Below are 18854 nucleotides of genomic sequence, written 5' to 3'. Positions count from 1 at the left end.
TTTACTATTGAGGCCGCCTATCAATAGTAAAAGATAGGATGTTAAAATGCTAAAAAAAATAAAAAAAATCGGGGTATATTTACCTTCCGGCATCCCGCGCTGCCATCCCGGGCCACAGCGTTCCCAGTAATGCCTTGTGAGACCTGTGATGACGTAGTCTCGCGTTGCTATAGCGATCTCGCGAGACCGTTGGAGTCACGCGAGACTACGTCATTACAGGGCCTTGCCGCAAGGCATTACTGGGAATGCTGAGGCCCAGGAATGCAGCGCGGGACACCGGAAGGTAAATATACCCCGATTTTTTATTTTTTATTCTTTTTTTTACAGGGGTATGGTACCCAGGGCCTGGAGGACAGTCTCCTCTCCTCCACACCGTGGGTACCAACCGCACATGAGACGCTTAACTTCCCGCATGGTGGGCATAGCCACATGCGGGAAGTCAGCGATTCTCATGCATTCCTATGGGTGCGGAATCGCGGCAATTCTTTGCGATTCCGCACAAAAGAATGAGCATGCTGCGATTTTTTCCATGATGCGATTCCGCCGTGGAAAAAAGCGCAGCATTAGCACAGCATGTGCGGAATGCCATAGGAATGCATGGGGGGCATTCTGTACACGATTTTTAAACGTTTTTGCAGCGTTTTCGCGCCGAAAATCGTGGCAAAAACGCTTAAAAATCGCTACGTGGGCACACAGCCTTAATATACAGAACATTCGCAATATTTGACTCTGTTTATATGTGACTTTCAATCATAAGTAAAAATGTTGTAAGACTAAGTGCTGTTCTGTAGCAGGCCCCCTACCTTTATTTTTGCCCATTTTCTTCATCTTTGTTGTGTGTTTTGGAACGTGTACAGCTTGAAAAGTGCTAATGATGTCCATCACAGCTCGCTCTATCAGTTCACTTCTGTGGTTCACATATTTTGCCATTTCTTTAGTGTAAATCTGAACATAATGAACATGCACAGTTAGGGTCAACGCTTCTGCACAGGAGAACCTGTGGTCATGTCAGCTTACATCTTACTTGTATTTTATCTGTCTTACTCCCTATGGGCAATTTGATGTATACATCTCCATGCAGCACCACAGAGCACATTGTCACTTACATCAGATTCAGTAGATTTTCTTCCAAATGTTCCGCTGCTAATTTCTGGGGTAATTTTTTTTTTACTATAGATGGAACACATGCATTACACAAGTCCTGTATATCAAGTGCAAACAATGTAGAATTGTGTAAGAATGAAGCATCTTCCACATAATCCCAGGAGCAGGGAGCGGTCAGAGCAGCCGCAACCGTAAAATACAAGGTGATATAAGATGTCAGAACATCACGTTCTGTTACAGAACAAGGTAACTTGCAAATTAACAACTTCCCTCTTCTTACCAACAAAAATTATTAGTGGAAATCACCAATTGTTACCCGAGTGTTTGTCTCTTATGGTCCCCCCTCCACATTCATTCTCCCTCTCAGATTCTGCCTTGTGTGACAAGTTATTTTTCATTAATAGAATTGGGTGATGCAGGACCATTAGGAGGCTGACATTCTGTGAAATAGTTTTATCTCTCCCTGATGCGCTTTGCCCGCTCCTCACACAAGAGGCAGCTCAGTTTAAGCTTTACAGTTTTAGCCTAGAGCCCTGTTAAGCATGCTGAGATGAGGAGACTTAAAGCCGCAATGCTCCTCTGGGAAATATGCAAATTGTCTCTTCAGAGAGGAAGAGGCCTAGAACTGTAGTGCCACCTATTGGAAGTAGCAATCCTAAAAGTCAATGTCGACCCTTTAACGAGCCTTTGCAAGTGCAACAGGTAACCCGGCCCAACTCTCTCAATCTACGGTTGAGTCTCTAGAATGTTTGCCAGCAGAGCTTGCCCACCAGTGTTTACTTGCTCAAGTGGATCCCACGGCTTTCTCGGACACATCTTGAGGATCCAGGACGACAGGACAGCACCACAATAGCAATTGCGCTTGTGTTATAGAAATCCAGTGCAACACGGAGAAATTAAGCTTTGAAGCTGCATGTAAATTAGCCTAAATATGCATTGGGGGCGTCTCACACACTGGATTACTACAGGACACGACTTCTTTCTATTGCTCTGAGACTGGTGCAACCATTCCATGACTTTCATAAGAAGCATCCTTACACCTTCCCTTTAATGTTATTTCAGTTACTGTTCATCTCTACACAGAAATTATCAATATGTTATTAGTCCTAAGATGCTCCAGAAAGGGATCAGGTCATCTCTTCTTGTCCAGCTCCACGATGTAGTGAAAAATATTCTTTATTCACTCAATAGAAATGAGGTTTAAAAGCCAGCATGAGTTACAAGGCATGCGATCGATTTTGATCGATCGCATGCCTTGTAACTCATGCTGGCTTTTAAACCTCATTTCTATTGAGTGAATAAAGAATATTTTTCACTACATCGTGGAGCTGGACAAAGTTTTTTCTCATTGCCTTGGATTGTGCGCTTTGACACAGCGGTCTCGTGCTCCGATGTTGGAATGCTATGTCTGGTGAGCTGGATTTGTATCCTGATTTATCATCTCTTCTTGTCCTGTACATGTGCAGCACATGTCTGTGCCAATACTCGGCATAGTCAATGATTTTTACACTGACAGATTTATCTGTGCACACTACCTCATTACTAGCAAGCAGATTTTCTACTGTGTCTGGTCCATCATCAGGAAGAACGATGAGTAAGGTCTCGGCGACATCCTTCAGGAGAACATCGATGCGGAGTCTATGGATGTAATTCACCTGTGGGTATTAGAAATGGATATGTTCACACATTGTGGCTGCTGCAACCGACACAAAAAAACCCCACAAGGTTATGTACACCTCTCTCTCATTATTCTGGCATTTGGCAAATATTAATAATTATGGTAATCCTAATTGACCTAAAACGGGAAAGGTTTATTCTGATTTCAGGTCAGATATTGAGAAAAAACTGCAGATGTGTCTTTATATATAGAGGATGGAAACTTCAGGTTTCGACTGTATTTGTAACAAAATATCTTGGTTTTACAGTTACTGAGCTAGAAAAACATCATATATGATATAACAGGAGACCTAAATCAGTAATATAACTATAGAGAAGACACATCCAGGCCAGCACAGGGAGATGTGCATGGAGGGCAGAAACTTGTAATCTGCGCAACTTCCAGATTGGCAGAAAAAAGCTGACTGTTTTCTCCAGGTTTACCAATGACAGGAAGCTGTGGTGTGTAAACTTTTCATTTTGTTTTACCAACACTCATTAATGAGACTAGCTGGGTACGGAGTCTATGGCTTCCTTCACACATTGGTGACACACATCTGGGTACTGTGCAAGTTTTTTATCTTACAAACCACTCAGACCCACAGAATACAATGGACGTATTCACATGCCTGTTAAAATCACGGATCCGTGAGTGTCATCCATAAGACTCAGTGCAAGGTCCTAACCTGATCGGATTTGTGGCTCAGACGTGACCATTGAAGTCTATGGGAGACACAGACACCAGTACAAAGCCTTCCTATTTGTTTACATACTGTACTTTACAGACCAAGAACTTCAAGGGTTTTTTATTAGCTGGAAGCGAACACAAAAGAGAAAAAATGGAAGCAAATAGGAAGCAGCTAGGATGACATCAGAGATAAACATTGGTCCATTTCTCTTGGATGGTAACACACAGACATATGACTCTGACCTCATTGGTATACAGCTCTCTACCGAAGGGACAAAAACCGTCTCCCTAGAGACACCTGTTCTCTCCACCAGGTGGCACTAGCAAGAACAGAGCTCAATATATAGGAAAGGAAAATATTGAGAGTTGATATTGCACATAAACCTTCAGTATATATGGTGTCGATAGTACGGAGCAAGCGGCCCTGTAATGGAGAATTCTGGGAGGTGGTATAAGAAGCAATGGAGTATTAGTAAAATACACTGCAGCACTGCAAATGGTGAAGATGGGGAGAAATAACTGGACTATTTAATCACTTATACGCAACACCCCAGGCCAGCTCTCTGTAAATTATGCATATGTACAGTTGTGGCCAAAAGTATTGGCACCCCTGCAATTCTGTCAGATAATACTCAGTTTCTTCCTGAAAATTAATGCAAACGCGTTGAAATCTCGTCATTTTTTCTTTTCCGTCCACATCTAGGGAGGTTAGCCACAGTGCCATGGGCTTTACACTTCTTGATGACACTGCGCACGGTAGACACAGGAACATTCAGGTCTTTGGAGATGGACTTGTAGCCTTGAGATTGCTCATGCTTCCTCACAATTTGGTTTCTCAAGTCCTCAGACAGTTCTTTGGTCTTCTTTCTTTTCTCCATGCTCAATGTGGTACACACAAGGACACAGGACAGAGGTTGGGTCAACTTTAATCCATGTCAACTGGCTGCAAGTGTGATTTAGTTATTGCCAACACCTGTTAGGTGCCACAGGTAAGTTACAGGTGCTGTTAATTACACAAATTAGAGAAGCATCACATGATTTTTCGAACAGTGCCAATACTTTTGCCCACCCTCTTTTTTATGTTTGGTGTGGAATTATATCCAGTTTGGCTTTAGGACAATTGTTATTGTGTTTTTTCATTTAAGACAAATTAAATGAAGATAATAATACCAATGAATTTGTGTTTGCGATCATTTCCAGGAAGAAACTGAGTATTATCTGACAGAATTGCAGGGGTGTCAATACTTTTGGCCACAACTGTATAGATGTATATTATACACACACATATACTGACATAATATTAATACAGTGTAACTTCAGCTATCTTTATGTAATGTCATTATTTATCTTTTCCTTTCCATTACCTTAGTTACAACCTTGCTGACCACTTGAAGATTTGCATCTAAAGCTTCAAGGAAGTGCTCCAGTGAAACAGACGACCATGTGAAAGCTGTGAGGCCCTGGCGTAAAGTGCACTCTATCTACAAAACATTTTACAGAAAAATAGTAAATCTTTATTCACTGTATGAGGAAAAACATGTTGGCAGCCCCGTCTACAACAGCACAGACATGGAATCCAAACAGGAGGGTCTGGAAGTACAAAACACTGAAAACCTGAGCTCCCTTCATAGCAGAAATGATTACGACATGGGTTTGTGTGAACATGTTATGTGCCCAGCATTTATGACCAGTGACACCGCTATTCCTGGTCAGTAACCTGTGCATATAATACGGCAGTGCTGTTTTAACGGATGAAATCTCGCTCTTTACCACTGAGGGGGCCACAAAAGGGATGTGGGATCCCGGTATCGCAGTACCCAAAAGTACGGACCTGACTTTTCCCAGTTAGGGAAGAGGCATTAGACACTTTCTAATTAATGTTCATTAGTAAAATCATCTATCTGCAGCTGCCCGCCGTTTTCTTATGTATAAAGGTGATAGGTTCTTTAAGGAAAGTGGCCGTCAGACCTTGTGGGGCATCACAACCACGGAGCAGATCTCCTACAACTCTTACTGCTCCAGCGGTTGCTACCTCCTCATACTGACGCTTTCCATCACTCAACTTATTTCTTGCATTATCCCTATGTCTTTTGTGTATAAATATGTGATTCTTCAGATGTCGTTTATATTATGTCTGATGCCTGATGAAGTGGAAATGTCATCCTCTTCCAGTCCGCTAATAAAAGGTAACAATTACTGAGGACGCTGCATTTTCTATCTGCTGGATAGACAGTAACTATACAAATCATCCCTCCTCCTCACCTTTCTTAATTTCTCAGATAACAAATCTGAAAACACAGGAAGGATCTGATCACAAAGAGTCTGGTACGTCTTCATTAACTTCTGTTTGTATAAAGGAAAGAAGAGATGAAGTGTCACTTTACTACTGCTTACATTAACAGATTATTTCTTTGTGTAAATAATGTAATGTGATAAATATGTCAGGTAATTTACTGAGAATGTAATATATCAGAGTAATAAGAAGCCACAAATGCGGCCTCCTAAAGGTTCAAGGATATTTCTTCTATGCAAGGTGTGAAGTAAGGCCTCTTTCACACATCAGGTTTTCGCCGTCAGGCGCGATCCGGCGCTTTTGACAGAAACCGGATCCGGCGAAATGCAATGCCGGATCCGGTTTCCCCCCCATTGACTTGCATTTGCGCCGGATCGCGCCGGATGGCCATGCGTTTCATCCGGTTTTCGCCGGATCCGGCAATGTGTCGCGATCCGGCGTCTGGAAAAAACGGCTACTGTAACGTTTTTTGTCTCCGGCGAAAAAGCCGGACACGCCGGATCCGGCGCGTCCGGCTTTTCACACAATGAAAGCCTATGAGCGCCGCAATGCACCGGATCCGGCGAAAGCCGGATCCGGTGGCCGGATCCGGTTTTTTTGGTCTGAGCATGCTCAGTAGCTCTGCCCACAAGACATATATAAAAGCAAGACAGTGGGACCCACAGCCACACCCAACATGCCACCCAAGCCAAGAACCAGGAGAAGGCAGCAGACATCTGCAGCACCATCAGCACCACCACCACCCCAAATGGAGCAGCAAATGGAACATGCTGAGGAGGGGAGTCCAGAAGCAGATGAGAGACGGTAATTATCAAATCCCCCATTCCTCCAAACTAGGGCCATGGAATATCAAGATATTCATTGGCCCTTTGTTTCTCTTTATTCAACAGCCGCCAAAGAGATGCAGCAGCAGCAGCAGAAATGGCATCATTGGCAGCAGCAACAGCAGCAGCAATACCCACAGCCATGGAGTCTGGCCATCAACAGGACAGCACATCTTCTTCTGGGAGCCCTCCCTCGCATCGTCAGCGTTTGACGGTAAGTTTTTATTTCCAAAATCCATCATCTCTGTAATATATGTCTATTCATTGACTTTTATTTCAAAACAGGAATCACAAGATGAAGAGGAGCTCCCAGAAGAAGAAGGAAGGGGTGGACAGACACTTGGAGTGGGCTCACAATTGGTAAGTTTTTTGCATCAAACGCAGAAACACAACATCACACTACACACAACACATAGAAAACAATGTTCTGCAGACCACACACAGCAAACAAATGCCTACATCCAAAGACATAACATTTTTTGTTTTCTTCTCTAGTATTCCCAATCTGGTGCTCGGCCAAGAGGTCCTCGCAGTGCCTCCCAGGGTCGTCGGCGACAGCAACGCGGCGGTCACCAGCGTGTAAGTATAAATATTTTTGCTTTGTTTTTTTGCACTTTTTATTTCATTTCTTTTGTGGAGGCTAATTATGTTATTTTTGTCTTTTTCTTTAACAGCCTTCACAGCGTGCTCCCGACTCTGACGGTGAGGATGGAGGGATTGATGTGGACCGCCTCATCGATCTCGTCAGAGAAAGGGAGCCGCTCTGGAATATGGCTGACCGCCGCCACGCTGACCTGATCGTTACCCGACGACTCTGGGAGGAAATCTGTTCTCTCCTTGTGGGCCGCTGGGAGGACCTCGAAGCTCGGGACCAGATTAAAGAGCGTAAGTATATACAGTACCGGTTGCTTGATGTAAACCAGTGTTTCCTGAACTCCAGTCCTCGTGGTCCCCACGGATCATGTGTTCAGGATTTCTATTTACTATGGAAATCCTGAAAACATGACCCCTGGGGACCATGAGGACTGTAGTTTGTGAAACACTGATGTTGTATACTAACCACTCCTTTCTCGTTTCAGGGAACAGAATTGTGAATCGGTGGCGGTCTGTGAGGGATCGTTTCAAGAAGGAGTTCAATAAAGAGATGCGGGCCCCGAGTGGATCTGGAGGACGCAGGAGCAAGTACAAGTACGCACAAGCCCTGTCGTTCCTCCGGGAAACAATGCTCACCAGAAGGTAAATATTACACACCACATGTGAAAAAAATGTTAGATGTAACTTTTTTTTTTCAGCCAGGGCCATACCATGTCAGTATTTTAATTGTTTTTTTTTCTCTTTATTACACAGCACGGTGAGCAGCACTCGGGAGCCTGCACGATTGGACCCTTCTGAGGCGATCCCTGAGGAGACCGGCACCGAGGGACACTTCGACCGCCCCGGTACATCTGCACCTTCCCAGCCTTCCCACACATTTGACCCATCTGTCCCATCCACCAGCACAGGAGCATCGTGGCCGCCTACATTACATGAAGCTGCTGGTGAGGAGATCGCTTTCCCTTTACCCCACCCTTCTGCCCCTGCCACCTCTAGTACACCTGCGGGTACTGGGCGGCAGCGGCAGAGGGGTCAGGAAAAGAGTTATGCGCCAGAGTTCTTGCATCTGAATGCATCTTTCCAGAACTGTCTCAAAGTCTTGTCAGAGCAAATCTCCGCAGGCTTTCAGCAGATCAACTCCAGCATTCTGGAGGTGAAGACACTTCTGCAAACCATGCATTCAGAAGCAAGATCTTCGCCAAACCACACCTTTTTCAGGTCTGTTGTGGAGCGCATGGAAATGCTATCTCCTACCCAGCAGATGCATGTAATGCATTCGTGCCACGGTGCTCTACAGCAGGTTACCTCCCAACCTCCACCTCCCACCACTGTAGTTCCTCCACCTGCACCCCCTCCAGCCACTTTCCATCCTCCCCCTCCTATTACATCTGCACCCCCTCCAGCCACTTTCCATCCTCCCCCTCCTATTACATACCAGCAACCTCACCAGTACCAGCAACCTCCCCAGTACCAGACATCTCCCCACTTCCAGCAACCTGCCCCGTACCAAACTCCTTCCCCGTACCAAACTCCTTCCCCATACAACTTTCCATCAACATCATCTGCTCCTACAGTCCCTGCCCAACCCTCCACTCCACCGCCCACCACCTCTTCTGCCTCCCACATGTCCACCCATTCTGTATCTTTTTCCACACCTTCACCTCTAACTGTTCCTTCCCCACCACGATCCCAGTCCTCTCTCCACACACCCAGTGTCGAAGTGTCCCGCAGCCCCTCCAGCAGTATTTCCACCCCACAGTACACAGATTTGTAATGTGTTTTTTGTAATAAAAATGCCCATTGGGTTTAAAACCTTTATTAAAAAAGTTTTTTGCACTTTAAAAACATTTTACAAAAAAAAAAAAAAATTTAAATAAAAGTTAAACTATCGTTTCACAATGGTTGTCTGTCATTTCTTTCTGCGGCGAACTATGTTTTAAAAAAAGGTTAAATACAGGGTATTTCAAAGGTAAAAAGGTATTCAAAACCAGGTATATAACTGTGGGTAAATTTTAGCTTTTTGCCACAGTTGTGTTCCTGGTTGTGTTTGAAGCAAAGTATTTCACCTAAAAAGTTGTGTTTATTGTTGGTGATTTCCTACCAATGTACACAACTTTTGTTAAAAGGTGAAATACTTTGCATAAAACACAACCAGGTACATACCTGTGGCCTAAAGGTAAAAATAGTAAGACCATGACAAGATAGCCAACTTTGGTTGGCAAAGGTATATACTGTTGGTCCAGAAGGTACACAAGTTTGGTTAGGGCACAAATCTTTCACACTCTGTCATCCTGCCAGTGTACTCTGCCTTGAGGTGACATAAAGTATAGTGCAAAATTGTCCCTCATTACTGAAACCGTCACAGAACTTCTAGTGGTAATATTTCCAATGACAACATCCATCTTCGCCAGTAACTTGCTCTTCTCTCCAACCTGCACTTTCTTCTCTACAACCTGTCAAAGAAGGGCTGTAGGAACATGCTATATCTAGTTTTCCAGTAGCCAATCCCGTTCGGAAGGCCACAAGGGTAAATTTTAAAAACCGGATCCGGCGTAATCCGTCGAAAAACGGATAGAAAGACGGATAGAAAAACGGATGAACCGGATGAGACGGATCCGGTTTTGTCTGTCAAGAACAAGACGGATCCGGCAGAAAACCGGATCCGGCACTTCAGGTTTTACAAAACATTTGCCGGATCCGGCATTCCGGCACGACGCCGGATCGCGCCTGACGCCGAAAACCTGATGTGTGAAAGTAGCCTAAGGCTTCTCAAACATTCTTCTGTGGCTGCAACAGACGACCTAAGAAAAAAGTCTGGGCCTCATCAAACATGCAAAGATGATCTCTGGGCTTTATTAGACAAGCGAAGATTTGTAGGCCTCATCAGAGAGACCAAGATGATGTCTGTGTCTCATCAGACAGGCCAAAATGATGTCTTAGGCTGGTTTCACATTGGCGTTCGGCTGCATACTTCCTTTGTTAAGCTCCGCCTACTTCCACACTTCTTCCGTTTAGCTCCGCCTACTTCTGCATGTGTGGGCCTCATTAAACAGACCAAGATGATGTCTGGGTCTCATCAAACAAGCAAAGCTGATGTCTGGGCCTCCCACACATATGTCAAGATGATGTCTGGGCCTCCCACACATAGGTCAAGATCATGTGTGGTCCTCATCAAACCAAAATGATGTCTGGGCCTCAGACAGGCCAAGATGGTGTCTGGGCCTCCCACACATAGGTCAAGATGATGTCTGGGCCTCCCACACATAGGTCAAGATCATGTGTGGTCCTCATCAAACAAACCAAAATGATGTCTGGGCCTCATCAGACAGGCCAAGATGATGTCTGATCCTCATCAGACAGGCCAAGATGATGTCTGATCCTCATCAGACAGGCCAAAATGATGTCTAGGCCTCATCAGACTGTCATGGTCATGCGTGGCTGGACACAGCGCCTCCAGCAGGGCGGATTTAGATGACCCGCGTGACCCTGGATACACCGCCTCCAGTTGGGCGAATTTAAATAATAAAACGTGCAGCTGGATACGCCGCCTCCAAAAGGCGAATTTCGGAAATACACGTATGTCTGGAAACCCCGCCTCCAGTAAGGCGAATTTAAACAATAAAAGGGAAAACCTGGGTAACAATAACAATGGTGGCCCTGCGATAGGGAACGGGGAAGTGGAGACCTCCTGCACTCCCCTGAGTCAGTATCTCTACACTCCTAACGTTCCCTAGGCCGGTTCCGCACCGGGCGCCGCTCAGGATACCTGTCGCCCTGACTCGCCCTGCACCTAAACCCTCACTAGTGAAGTGGACGGTGCGGAAACTAATCCCACCACTGCACTAAAACACACATAAGGAAAAGAAACAAAACAGGGAAACACCACTTAGCTTTGCTCTGTTGCTTACGCTCCCAACAACAGAGCCCACCACCTGTGTGCATCTTTTCATCCGACCGGATCCAACACCATAGTGCAGCCTTGGAGCAAACAGAGTCCACCACCTGTGTGCAGCTGTCCAGAAACACAGTCCAGCATATGAGTCCAGCTTTCCAACAAAAGAGTCCAGCATCGAGTCCAGCTTTCCAGCAACCGAGTCTACACCATAGCTGCCACTCCACCAAGCCATGCAAGAACTCCTTGCTTACACCATAGCTGCAACTCCACCAAGCCATGCCAGCCCTCCTCGCAGACACCATAGCTGGCACTCCAGGACTCTCACTGAGCTGCCCGGGACTCTCCTTCAGCTCCATCCTTCACCCAGGCTTGCTTGTAACTGAGGACTATCACCAAAAGTGATTACCACACCTGACACTCTTATAGAGCAATCACACCTGTTTTATAATTACATGCACAAAACTAAAGTAACCAAGTGTAATGACGCTCACCACCACCGGGGTGCAAATTTAGAACAAAAGACACCACGGTGCAATAATCCTAATGGCCACCGGGGGCAAAAACCAAACCTAAGCACAGAAAAAAAAAGGTTACCTGTGCTTTATCTCTGTCATATCCAACCTGGATCATAACAGTACCCTCCCATTAATGAGGGGTCTCTGGACCCTCAAGACCGCTCCTCATTAGGGAACCACCTACAGCGGGGACGCCCAGATCTAGAGTTCACCCCAACCACTACCTGACACTTCAGGTTAATGACAAACGCACCGCTGGTATAGGCAATGTATGTTCTGGAGGCACCACACATCTCAAAAGCGCCGACCCGAGGAACGAGTTATGTATGTGTATGTTTGGTATGAGCTGGTAAGACTCAGCAACACACGTCCACAAGATGTTTTTTGGTGGCCACCCATACATGCTCATTTACACACAGGTCCAGACCTGAACATTTATTGCCACACATTCGTTTGTCATAATTCGGTGAACTCATTCTGGGATCGACAACAGAGGCGTCCCCCTGTGTCACTACACTCACACTATTCACCAAGGGAACACCACCCTCCAACCCTTTACACCACGAGGTCTGCGCCTCCCAGGGTTGGCTAATTGCGAGGGTTGAGATTTGCCCCTACTCCCCTGCAGCACACCTGATGCTCGCACCAGAGAGGGAGGAGCCTGGGATATGGAGGATAAATACACTCCCTGGTCGCCTTCCTCCACACGACCAGGAAGGGGCGGCTTCTTCGGTGGTATGGAAGATTTGGCGTGAGCCCCACGGACTATAACACCAGTCTGCTCACTACTGGGACGTACCCCTTCACCTCGGGGAACCCCAGACAGCACCATGGGGACATCAACTCCACCCACCTGTCTAGGTGCGTCCGACTGTATGAGCAAGTCCCGCTCCCCAGCAGCGACTTTAGGGGGCTTCATTGCCAGCCGCTATTTGATTTTCCGGTTGAGTCAGAGGGAAGGCCCCAGACCCTGATTACTGCTGCTGGAACTGCTTACACACCATGCAGCTCCTCACTCACCTCAGTGAGGCCCAGAAGCAAATGCTCACAGGTCTGAACATGGCCCGAGGCTCACCAGAAAAAATGTATGGTTGGTGATAAACCAGGAACTGGTGGCAGCAAAGTGTCATGGTGGTATTGGGAAACCCTGGCAGTGATGGATCAGAAGTTTAAGTGTGTGCAGTTGTGGCCAAAAGTATTGACACCCCTGCAATTCTGTCAGATAATACTCAGTTTCTTCCTGAAAATGATTGCAAACACAAATTCTTTGGTATTATTATCTTCATTTAATTTGTCTTAAATGAAAAAACACAAAAAGAATTGTCCTAAAGCCAAATTGGATATAATTCCACACCAAACATAAAAAAGAGGGTGGACAAAAGTATTGGCACTGTTCGAAAAATCATGTGATGCTTCTCTAATTTGTGTAATTAACAGCACCTGTAACTTACCTGTGGCACCTAACAGGTGTTGGCAATACACCAAGGTTACTTACCGGTAGCCGGTTTTTCCGGAGCCCATGACGGCACACATGAGAGAGGGGATCCGCCCAGTCAGGACAGGAACCCTACTGAAGATAAAAGGGCGGTACCTCTCCCTCGCTTCAGTTGGTTTACAGAGCATGAGAGGCCCCCTGGGTTAGTACACATGGTAAAACTATCACCACATTATATCTAACTAAAAAAAACACCCAAACTAAAGTGCACACCAAAGGAGTGAAAAGGGGGGGAATATACAGGTGCCGTCATGGGCTCCGGAAAAACCGGCTACCGGTAAGTAACCTTGGTGTTTTCCCGTCTCCCATGACGGCACACATGAGAGACTTTTGTAGAATAAGACACCTTAGGGAGGGACCACCGCTTGCAGCACCCTTCTAGCAAAGGTTAGGTCAGTAGAGGAAGACAGATCAAGTCGGTAGTGTTTAAAAAAGGTGGAAGGTGAGGACCAAGTAGCGGCTTTACAAATTTGCTCAATCGATACCTCAGCCTTCTCTGCCCAGGAGGTAGCCACGGCTCTGGTGGAGTGAGCCTTGATGCCTTCTGGAACCGGAGCGCCACTTGCGGAGTAGGATAACATAATGGCCTCCCTGATCCATCTGGCAATGGTACTTTTAGCTACCCCGTGCCCCTTTCTACTACCCTGAAAGGCTACAAAAAGGGACTGATCTTTCCTCCACTGACTAGTTATTGATATATTGTATTATGGCTCTTCTTACATCTAATGTATGGAACTTTTGCTCCCCCGTGTTTCTGTGATTGTTACAGAACGACGGCAAGGAGATCTCCTGAGTCCTATGAAACTTTTGGACTACCTTGGGGAGATAGGCCGGGTCTGGTCTTAGAACCACTCGGTCATCCAAGATCTGTGTATAAGGAGGACATATAGACAGAGCTTGTAGGTCGCTGACTCTTCGGGCTGACGTTAAGGCTACCAGTAAGACCGTTTTAAGTGTAAGTAGCTTTGGTGACAGCTCTAGTAGTGGTTCGAAGGGATCTTTGGTTAAAGCCTCCAAAACTAGGTTCAGGTCCCAGGGTGGTATCTTTGGGATAATGACCGGCCTTGACCTGCCACAGGACTTAATGAACCGGGACACCCACCTATTGGCTGCTAAATTGGTTATATAGGGCCCCCAAAGCTGAGACTTGAACTTTGAGTGTGTTAGTGGCTAACCCCAGTTGCAGCCCCGACTGTAAGAACTCTAGGATAGGTCCCACTGGAGCTACATCCCCTAAAGGTTCCCTCAGGAAGTCTAGGAACTTTTTCCACGTTCTACCGTAGATTTGGGATGTTATTGGTTTCCTACTTTTCAACAGGGTGGAGACTAACCCTGGAGAGAATCCCTGGCGACTCAGTAGCGCCCTCTCAAATTCCAGGCTGCTAGATGGAAGCCCTTCACCTGAGAGTGGACCACTGGTCCCTGGGAAAGCAGGTCTGGAATCTCTGGTAGTATCCACTGACATGAGCCTCAGAAGGGAGAACCAAGGCCTTCTCGGCCAAAAAGGAGCTATAAGAATTATTCTTGCCCGATCCTCCCTGATTTTTCTGACTACTACTGGGATCATTGTTATCGGGGGAAATGCATAGGCCAGGATGAACTTCCAGGGTATTTGTAGGGCATCTACTGCGAAGGGGTTTTCCCTTGGATTTAGCGAGCAGAACTTCCTGACCTTCCGGTTGTGTGCGGTAGCGAACAGGTCTATTTCTGGTCTGCCCCAGGCCTGAACTATTTGTTGGAAGACTCGGGGGTTTAGGGACCATTCCCCTTGTCTTAGATGCCTGCGACTCAGGAAGTCTGCTTGTATATTTTCTGCCCCCTTTATGTGCAATGCTGTGATGGATAACAGATGTTGTTCTGCTAGCTGGAAGAGTAGTCTGATATTTGCATGAGGCCCCGAGATCTCGTTCCCCCCTGATGATTGATGTAGGCTACTACTGCCTGATTGTCCATCATGACCCGGGTGTGGCGGCCCTGAAGTAAGGGAACGAAATGTTTCACGGCTTTTTCCACTGCCCATAGTTCTTTTACATTTGAATTCTGGTCGCTTTCTAGTGAGGACCAGGTCCCCTGTATTGTATGGGATCTCAGGTGTGCTCCCCACCCTGTGGCACTCGCATCTGTCGTAATGATGTCCTCGACTGGTTTTTGCCACGGGACACCAGCTGTTAGATTCTTTTCTACAGTCCACCAGAGCAGGGAATCTCTTACAGCCACTGAGAGACATAGTTTGCCTTCTAAATGCCCTTTTAATTGTTTCTGCGCTGACAGGACTTCCCACTGTAGTTGCCTTAAGTGGTACTGCGCCCATGTTACTGCGGGTATACATGATGTCAGTGAGCCTAAAAGGGACATTGCGTTCCTCAGTGTCATATTTGGTCTTTGTATTGCTGTGCGAGCTAGGCCTCTTATCTTGGTCACTTTCCTCTCTGGTAGGAGGCAGCGTTGTTGCTCGGAGTCCAATATCAACCCTAGGAAGGATTGCTCTTTTACTGGGGTTATCCTTGACTTGGGGATGTTTACTATCCATCCTAGTCCTACTAGAGTTGCTATTACTTCCTTCACTTGAAGTGTGCAGTGGGATTCCGACCTCCCTATTACCAGAAAGTCGTCTAAGTATGGGACGATCACTATGTCCCTGGATCGCAGAAAAGACATTACTTTGGCCATCACTTTGGTGAATACCCTGGGGGCTGTAGACAGGCCAAACGGAAGGGCTGCGTATTGGTAGTGTCTCACCTGCCCCTGGATATAGAGCGCTACTCTCAAATATCTCTGATACTCCCGATGGATTGGGATGTGATAGTAGGCATCTTTTAAGTCTATCACTGCCATGAGGCAATGCTGGAACAGGATCTTTGTGGCCGTGTTGATTGACTCCATTTTGAAGGAGCAATTGTCTATCCACTGATTGAGTCTCCTCAGGTTGACAATGGTTCTCCAAGAGCCGTCTGGTTTTTGTATTAAGAAGAGGGGGGAGTAGAACCCCCTTCCTTCTTCTTGCGCTGGGACTTCCTGTAGGACTTGTTTTTTCACTAGTCCCAAGACTTCCGTCTCCAGGGCCAGCTGTTGCTCTTGGGCTTTCCTTCTGGGTGTTATTATGAAGGTATGCCTGGGCGGACGGATGAATTTTATTTTTAAGCCGTCCTTGATTATATTTAGGACCCATGTACTGGGGGGGGAGATATTTGCCCAGGCGGAAAGGAAGAGAGAAAGCCTTCCCCCTACCTCCGGCCCAATGTCATTGGGGAGATTTTTCGGAGGAAGTGGAGGGCCCTTTAAACATATAGCCCGATCCTCTTTTTTCTTTAAAGTCCCAGCTTTTTCTATCTCCCGGGGGACGACCCCTGTTAAATCTCCTCCTCCGAAAGGGCTGCTTCTTAGGTTCTCCCGGAAATCGGGGAAAGCTTTTCTTCCTATCCCCCGCATGCTCCAAAATCTCTTCTAGTTTTTTCCCGAAGAGGAATTGGCCATCGCATGGAATGGAACATAACTTGTGCTTAGAGGGTAAATCTCCGGGACACCCTTTAAGGCACAGGGCTCGTCTTGCCGCATTTGACAGGCTTGCTGCTCTAGCTGTCAATCTTGCGGAGTCTGCAGAGGAATCGGCCAGGAAAGCCGCTGCTCCGTGCACCAATGTTAGATTAGCTAGAATTTCGTCTCTAGGAACTCTATCCTTGATCTGGTCCTCTATTTGTTGCAGCCAGACCATGAGGGCACGAGCGGTACAGGTACCGGCTATTGCTGGCTTCAATCCCCCTGCTGAAGCTTCCCAGATGTGCTTCAGAAACCCATCTGCTTTCTTATCAAGCGGGTCTTTCAACACGCCAGAATCTTCTAATGGTAGGGATACCTTTTTTGAGGATCTGGCTACAGCCCCATCAATTTTTGGGACTTTTTCCCAGGTTTCTGAGTCCTTCTGGTCAAAGGGGTACCTCCTCTTTGATGTGGAAGGTAAGCCCCCTGACCGCTGTCTTTTTCCATTCCCTGTCAATTAGCGCTTTTATTTTATCATTTACAGGGAAGGTACGCTTTCGCTTTTCCTCCAGTCCTCCAAACATTACATCCTCTAATGATTTGGGAGTTTTTTCTTCTTTAAGGCCCATTGTAGCTCTAATGGCCTTGACCAGTTTTTCTACGTCCTCCGTTGGGAAACATGGACGGCCGCCTATATCGCTGTCTGAGGAGGATTCTGAGGACTGCGTAGAGGAAGAGGAGGTGGAGGGGGACAAAGATCTATCCCGCCCCTTCTGCTTTGGCGAGGCCTCTGAATCGGAGCTCCTTCTACGGTTTCTTTTCTTTTTAAGGGCTGCCTTTAGGGAACCTTTCACCTCCTGATGTATTAACTCCTTCAGACTAGTCACCAAATCAGGGGTCTCCTCCTGTATAGTCCTGTTAATACAGTCAGCGCAGAGATCTTTCTGCCACTGATCTGCCAGCGGGTTTTTACATAGGGCGCATTCTCTATTTTTGGTTTTGCTGCTGGCCTTCCTCGCCCCCTAGTGATCAAACAGAAAAAATGGAACCCCATTACCATAAGGGTGACATTCACATAGATCACTCACCACCGCTGTCAATCAGGGGTACCGATCTCGGAGGCTCCTCAGATGCACTCGTGACGTTTCTCCTGGACGTCCCAGAGTCATGCCGATTGCGCTTATGACTGCCGCTCCCACCACTTGAGCGACTGCTCCTGGTATGTTTGTGGCTCGGCCTGGCATCTGGCGAGAGGTCTTGCTGCTGACGCTGCTGCTGTCGCTGCTGCTGACGCTGCTCGTCTTGCCCCACTTCCATTCTGAAGCCTTGTGCATGAGTGCGTCTTCTGTGGTCATCCCCCTTATGTAAGGGGGATCCACTGCACTCTCCGCCTCCTCCGGTTACCCCCATAGCCCCTCCCCCCTGCCATACCGCCGGGATCTCTCTCCACCGATCGGCGTTCTTCACGATGGGCGCCGCCATCTTGGATTGTCGGCGCCGCCTCCGACGTCACGCGGGCACGCCCCTTCCCCAGCGTGCTCTGCGCGTGACGTCAGAGGAGCGCGACCCGGAAGCGGCCGCTCCCTCAACGCTCCTGAGCTGCTCCAGAGTAGGGAATCACCGGCAGAGGGGGAGAGGGGGGGCGCGGCAGCCACGGCAGAGCCCCAGGACCCCCGCCGTGCTGTTCCTGCGCCCGCTCGGACGCTGAGCCCCGGAGGACCCGCGGACGGCGCTTCCTCCATCCCGACGCCCAGCGCTCAGGAGCCCAGCCTGATATTCTACGCCGGCACGGGAGAGGGGCAGGTAAGTGTGACCTGCTGTCTTCAGCACGGGTCCCTGTCAGGACAGGAAACCCAACTGAAGCGAGGGAGAGGTACCGCCCTTTTATCTTCAGTAGGGTTCCTGTCCTGACTGGGCGGATCCCCTCTCTCATGTGTGCCGTCATGGGAGACGGGAAAAACTAAATCACACTTGCAGCCAGTTGACATGGATTAAAGTTGACTCAACCTCTGTCCTGTGTCCTTGTGTGTACCACATTCAGCATGGAGAAAAGAAAGAAGACCAAAGAACTGTCTGAGGACTTGAGAAACCAAATTGTGAGGAAGCATGAGCAATCTCAAGGCTACAAGTCCATCTCCAAAGACCTGAATGTTCCTGTGTCTACCGTACGCAGTATCATCAAGAAGTTTAAAGCCCATGGCACTGTGGCTAACCTCCCTAGATGTGGACGGAAAAGAAAAATTGACAAGAGATTTCAACGCAAGATTGTGCGGATGTTGGCTAAAGAACCTCGAATAACATCCAAACAAGATC

At 47.2% G+C, this 18854-nt stretch overlaps 1 protein-coding gene across 1 annotated transcript in view; it reads right to left on the bottom strand.

Annotated features, from left to right (window-relative positions):
* DNAH8 (dynein axonemal heavy chain 8) overlaps nucleotides 1-18854 on the bottom strand; it is a 418964-nt gene that overhangs the window by 286028 nt on the left and 114082 nt on the right. The window contains exons 19-22 of the mRNA XM_073556422.1: nucleotides 5711-5791; nucleotides 4813-4929; nucleotides 2640-2759; nucleotides 804-945 (exon numbers count right to left, since the gene is read on the bottom strand). Of these exons, the coding sequence (XP_073412523.1) occupies nucleotides 804-945; nucleotides 2640-2759; nucleotides 4813-4929; nucleotides 5711-5791 (460 nt within the window). The remainder of the gene's footprint in view (nucleotides 1-803; nucleotides 946-2639; nucleotides 2760-4812; nucleotides 4930-5710; nucleotides 5792-18854) is intronic.

This window comes from Dendrobates tinctorius, unplaced genomic scaffold (assembly GCF_039654945.1).
Source record: "Dendrobates tinctorius isolate UK_male_01 unplaced genomic scaffold, ASM3965494v1 ptg000232l, whole genome shotgun sequence".
NCBI lineage: Eukaryota > Metazoa > Chordata > Amphibia > Anura > Dendrobatidae > Dendrobates > Dendrobates tinctorius.
Note: the sequence above shows the minus strand (reverse complement) of the source record. Positions and strands in the feature narration are given on the sequence as shown.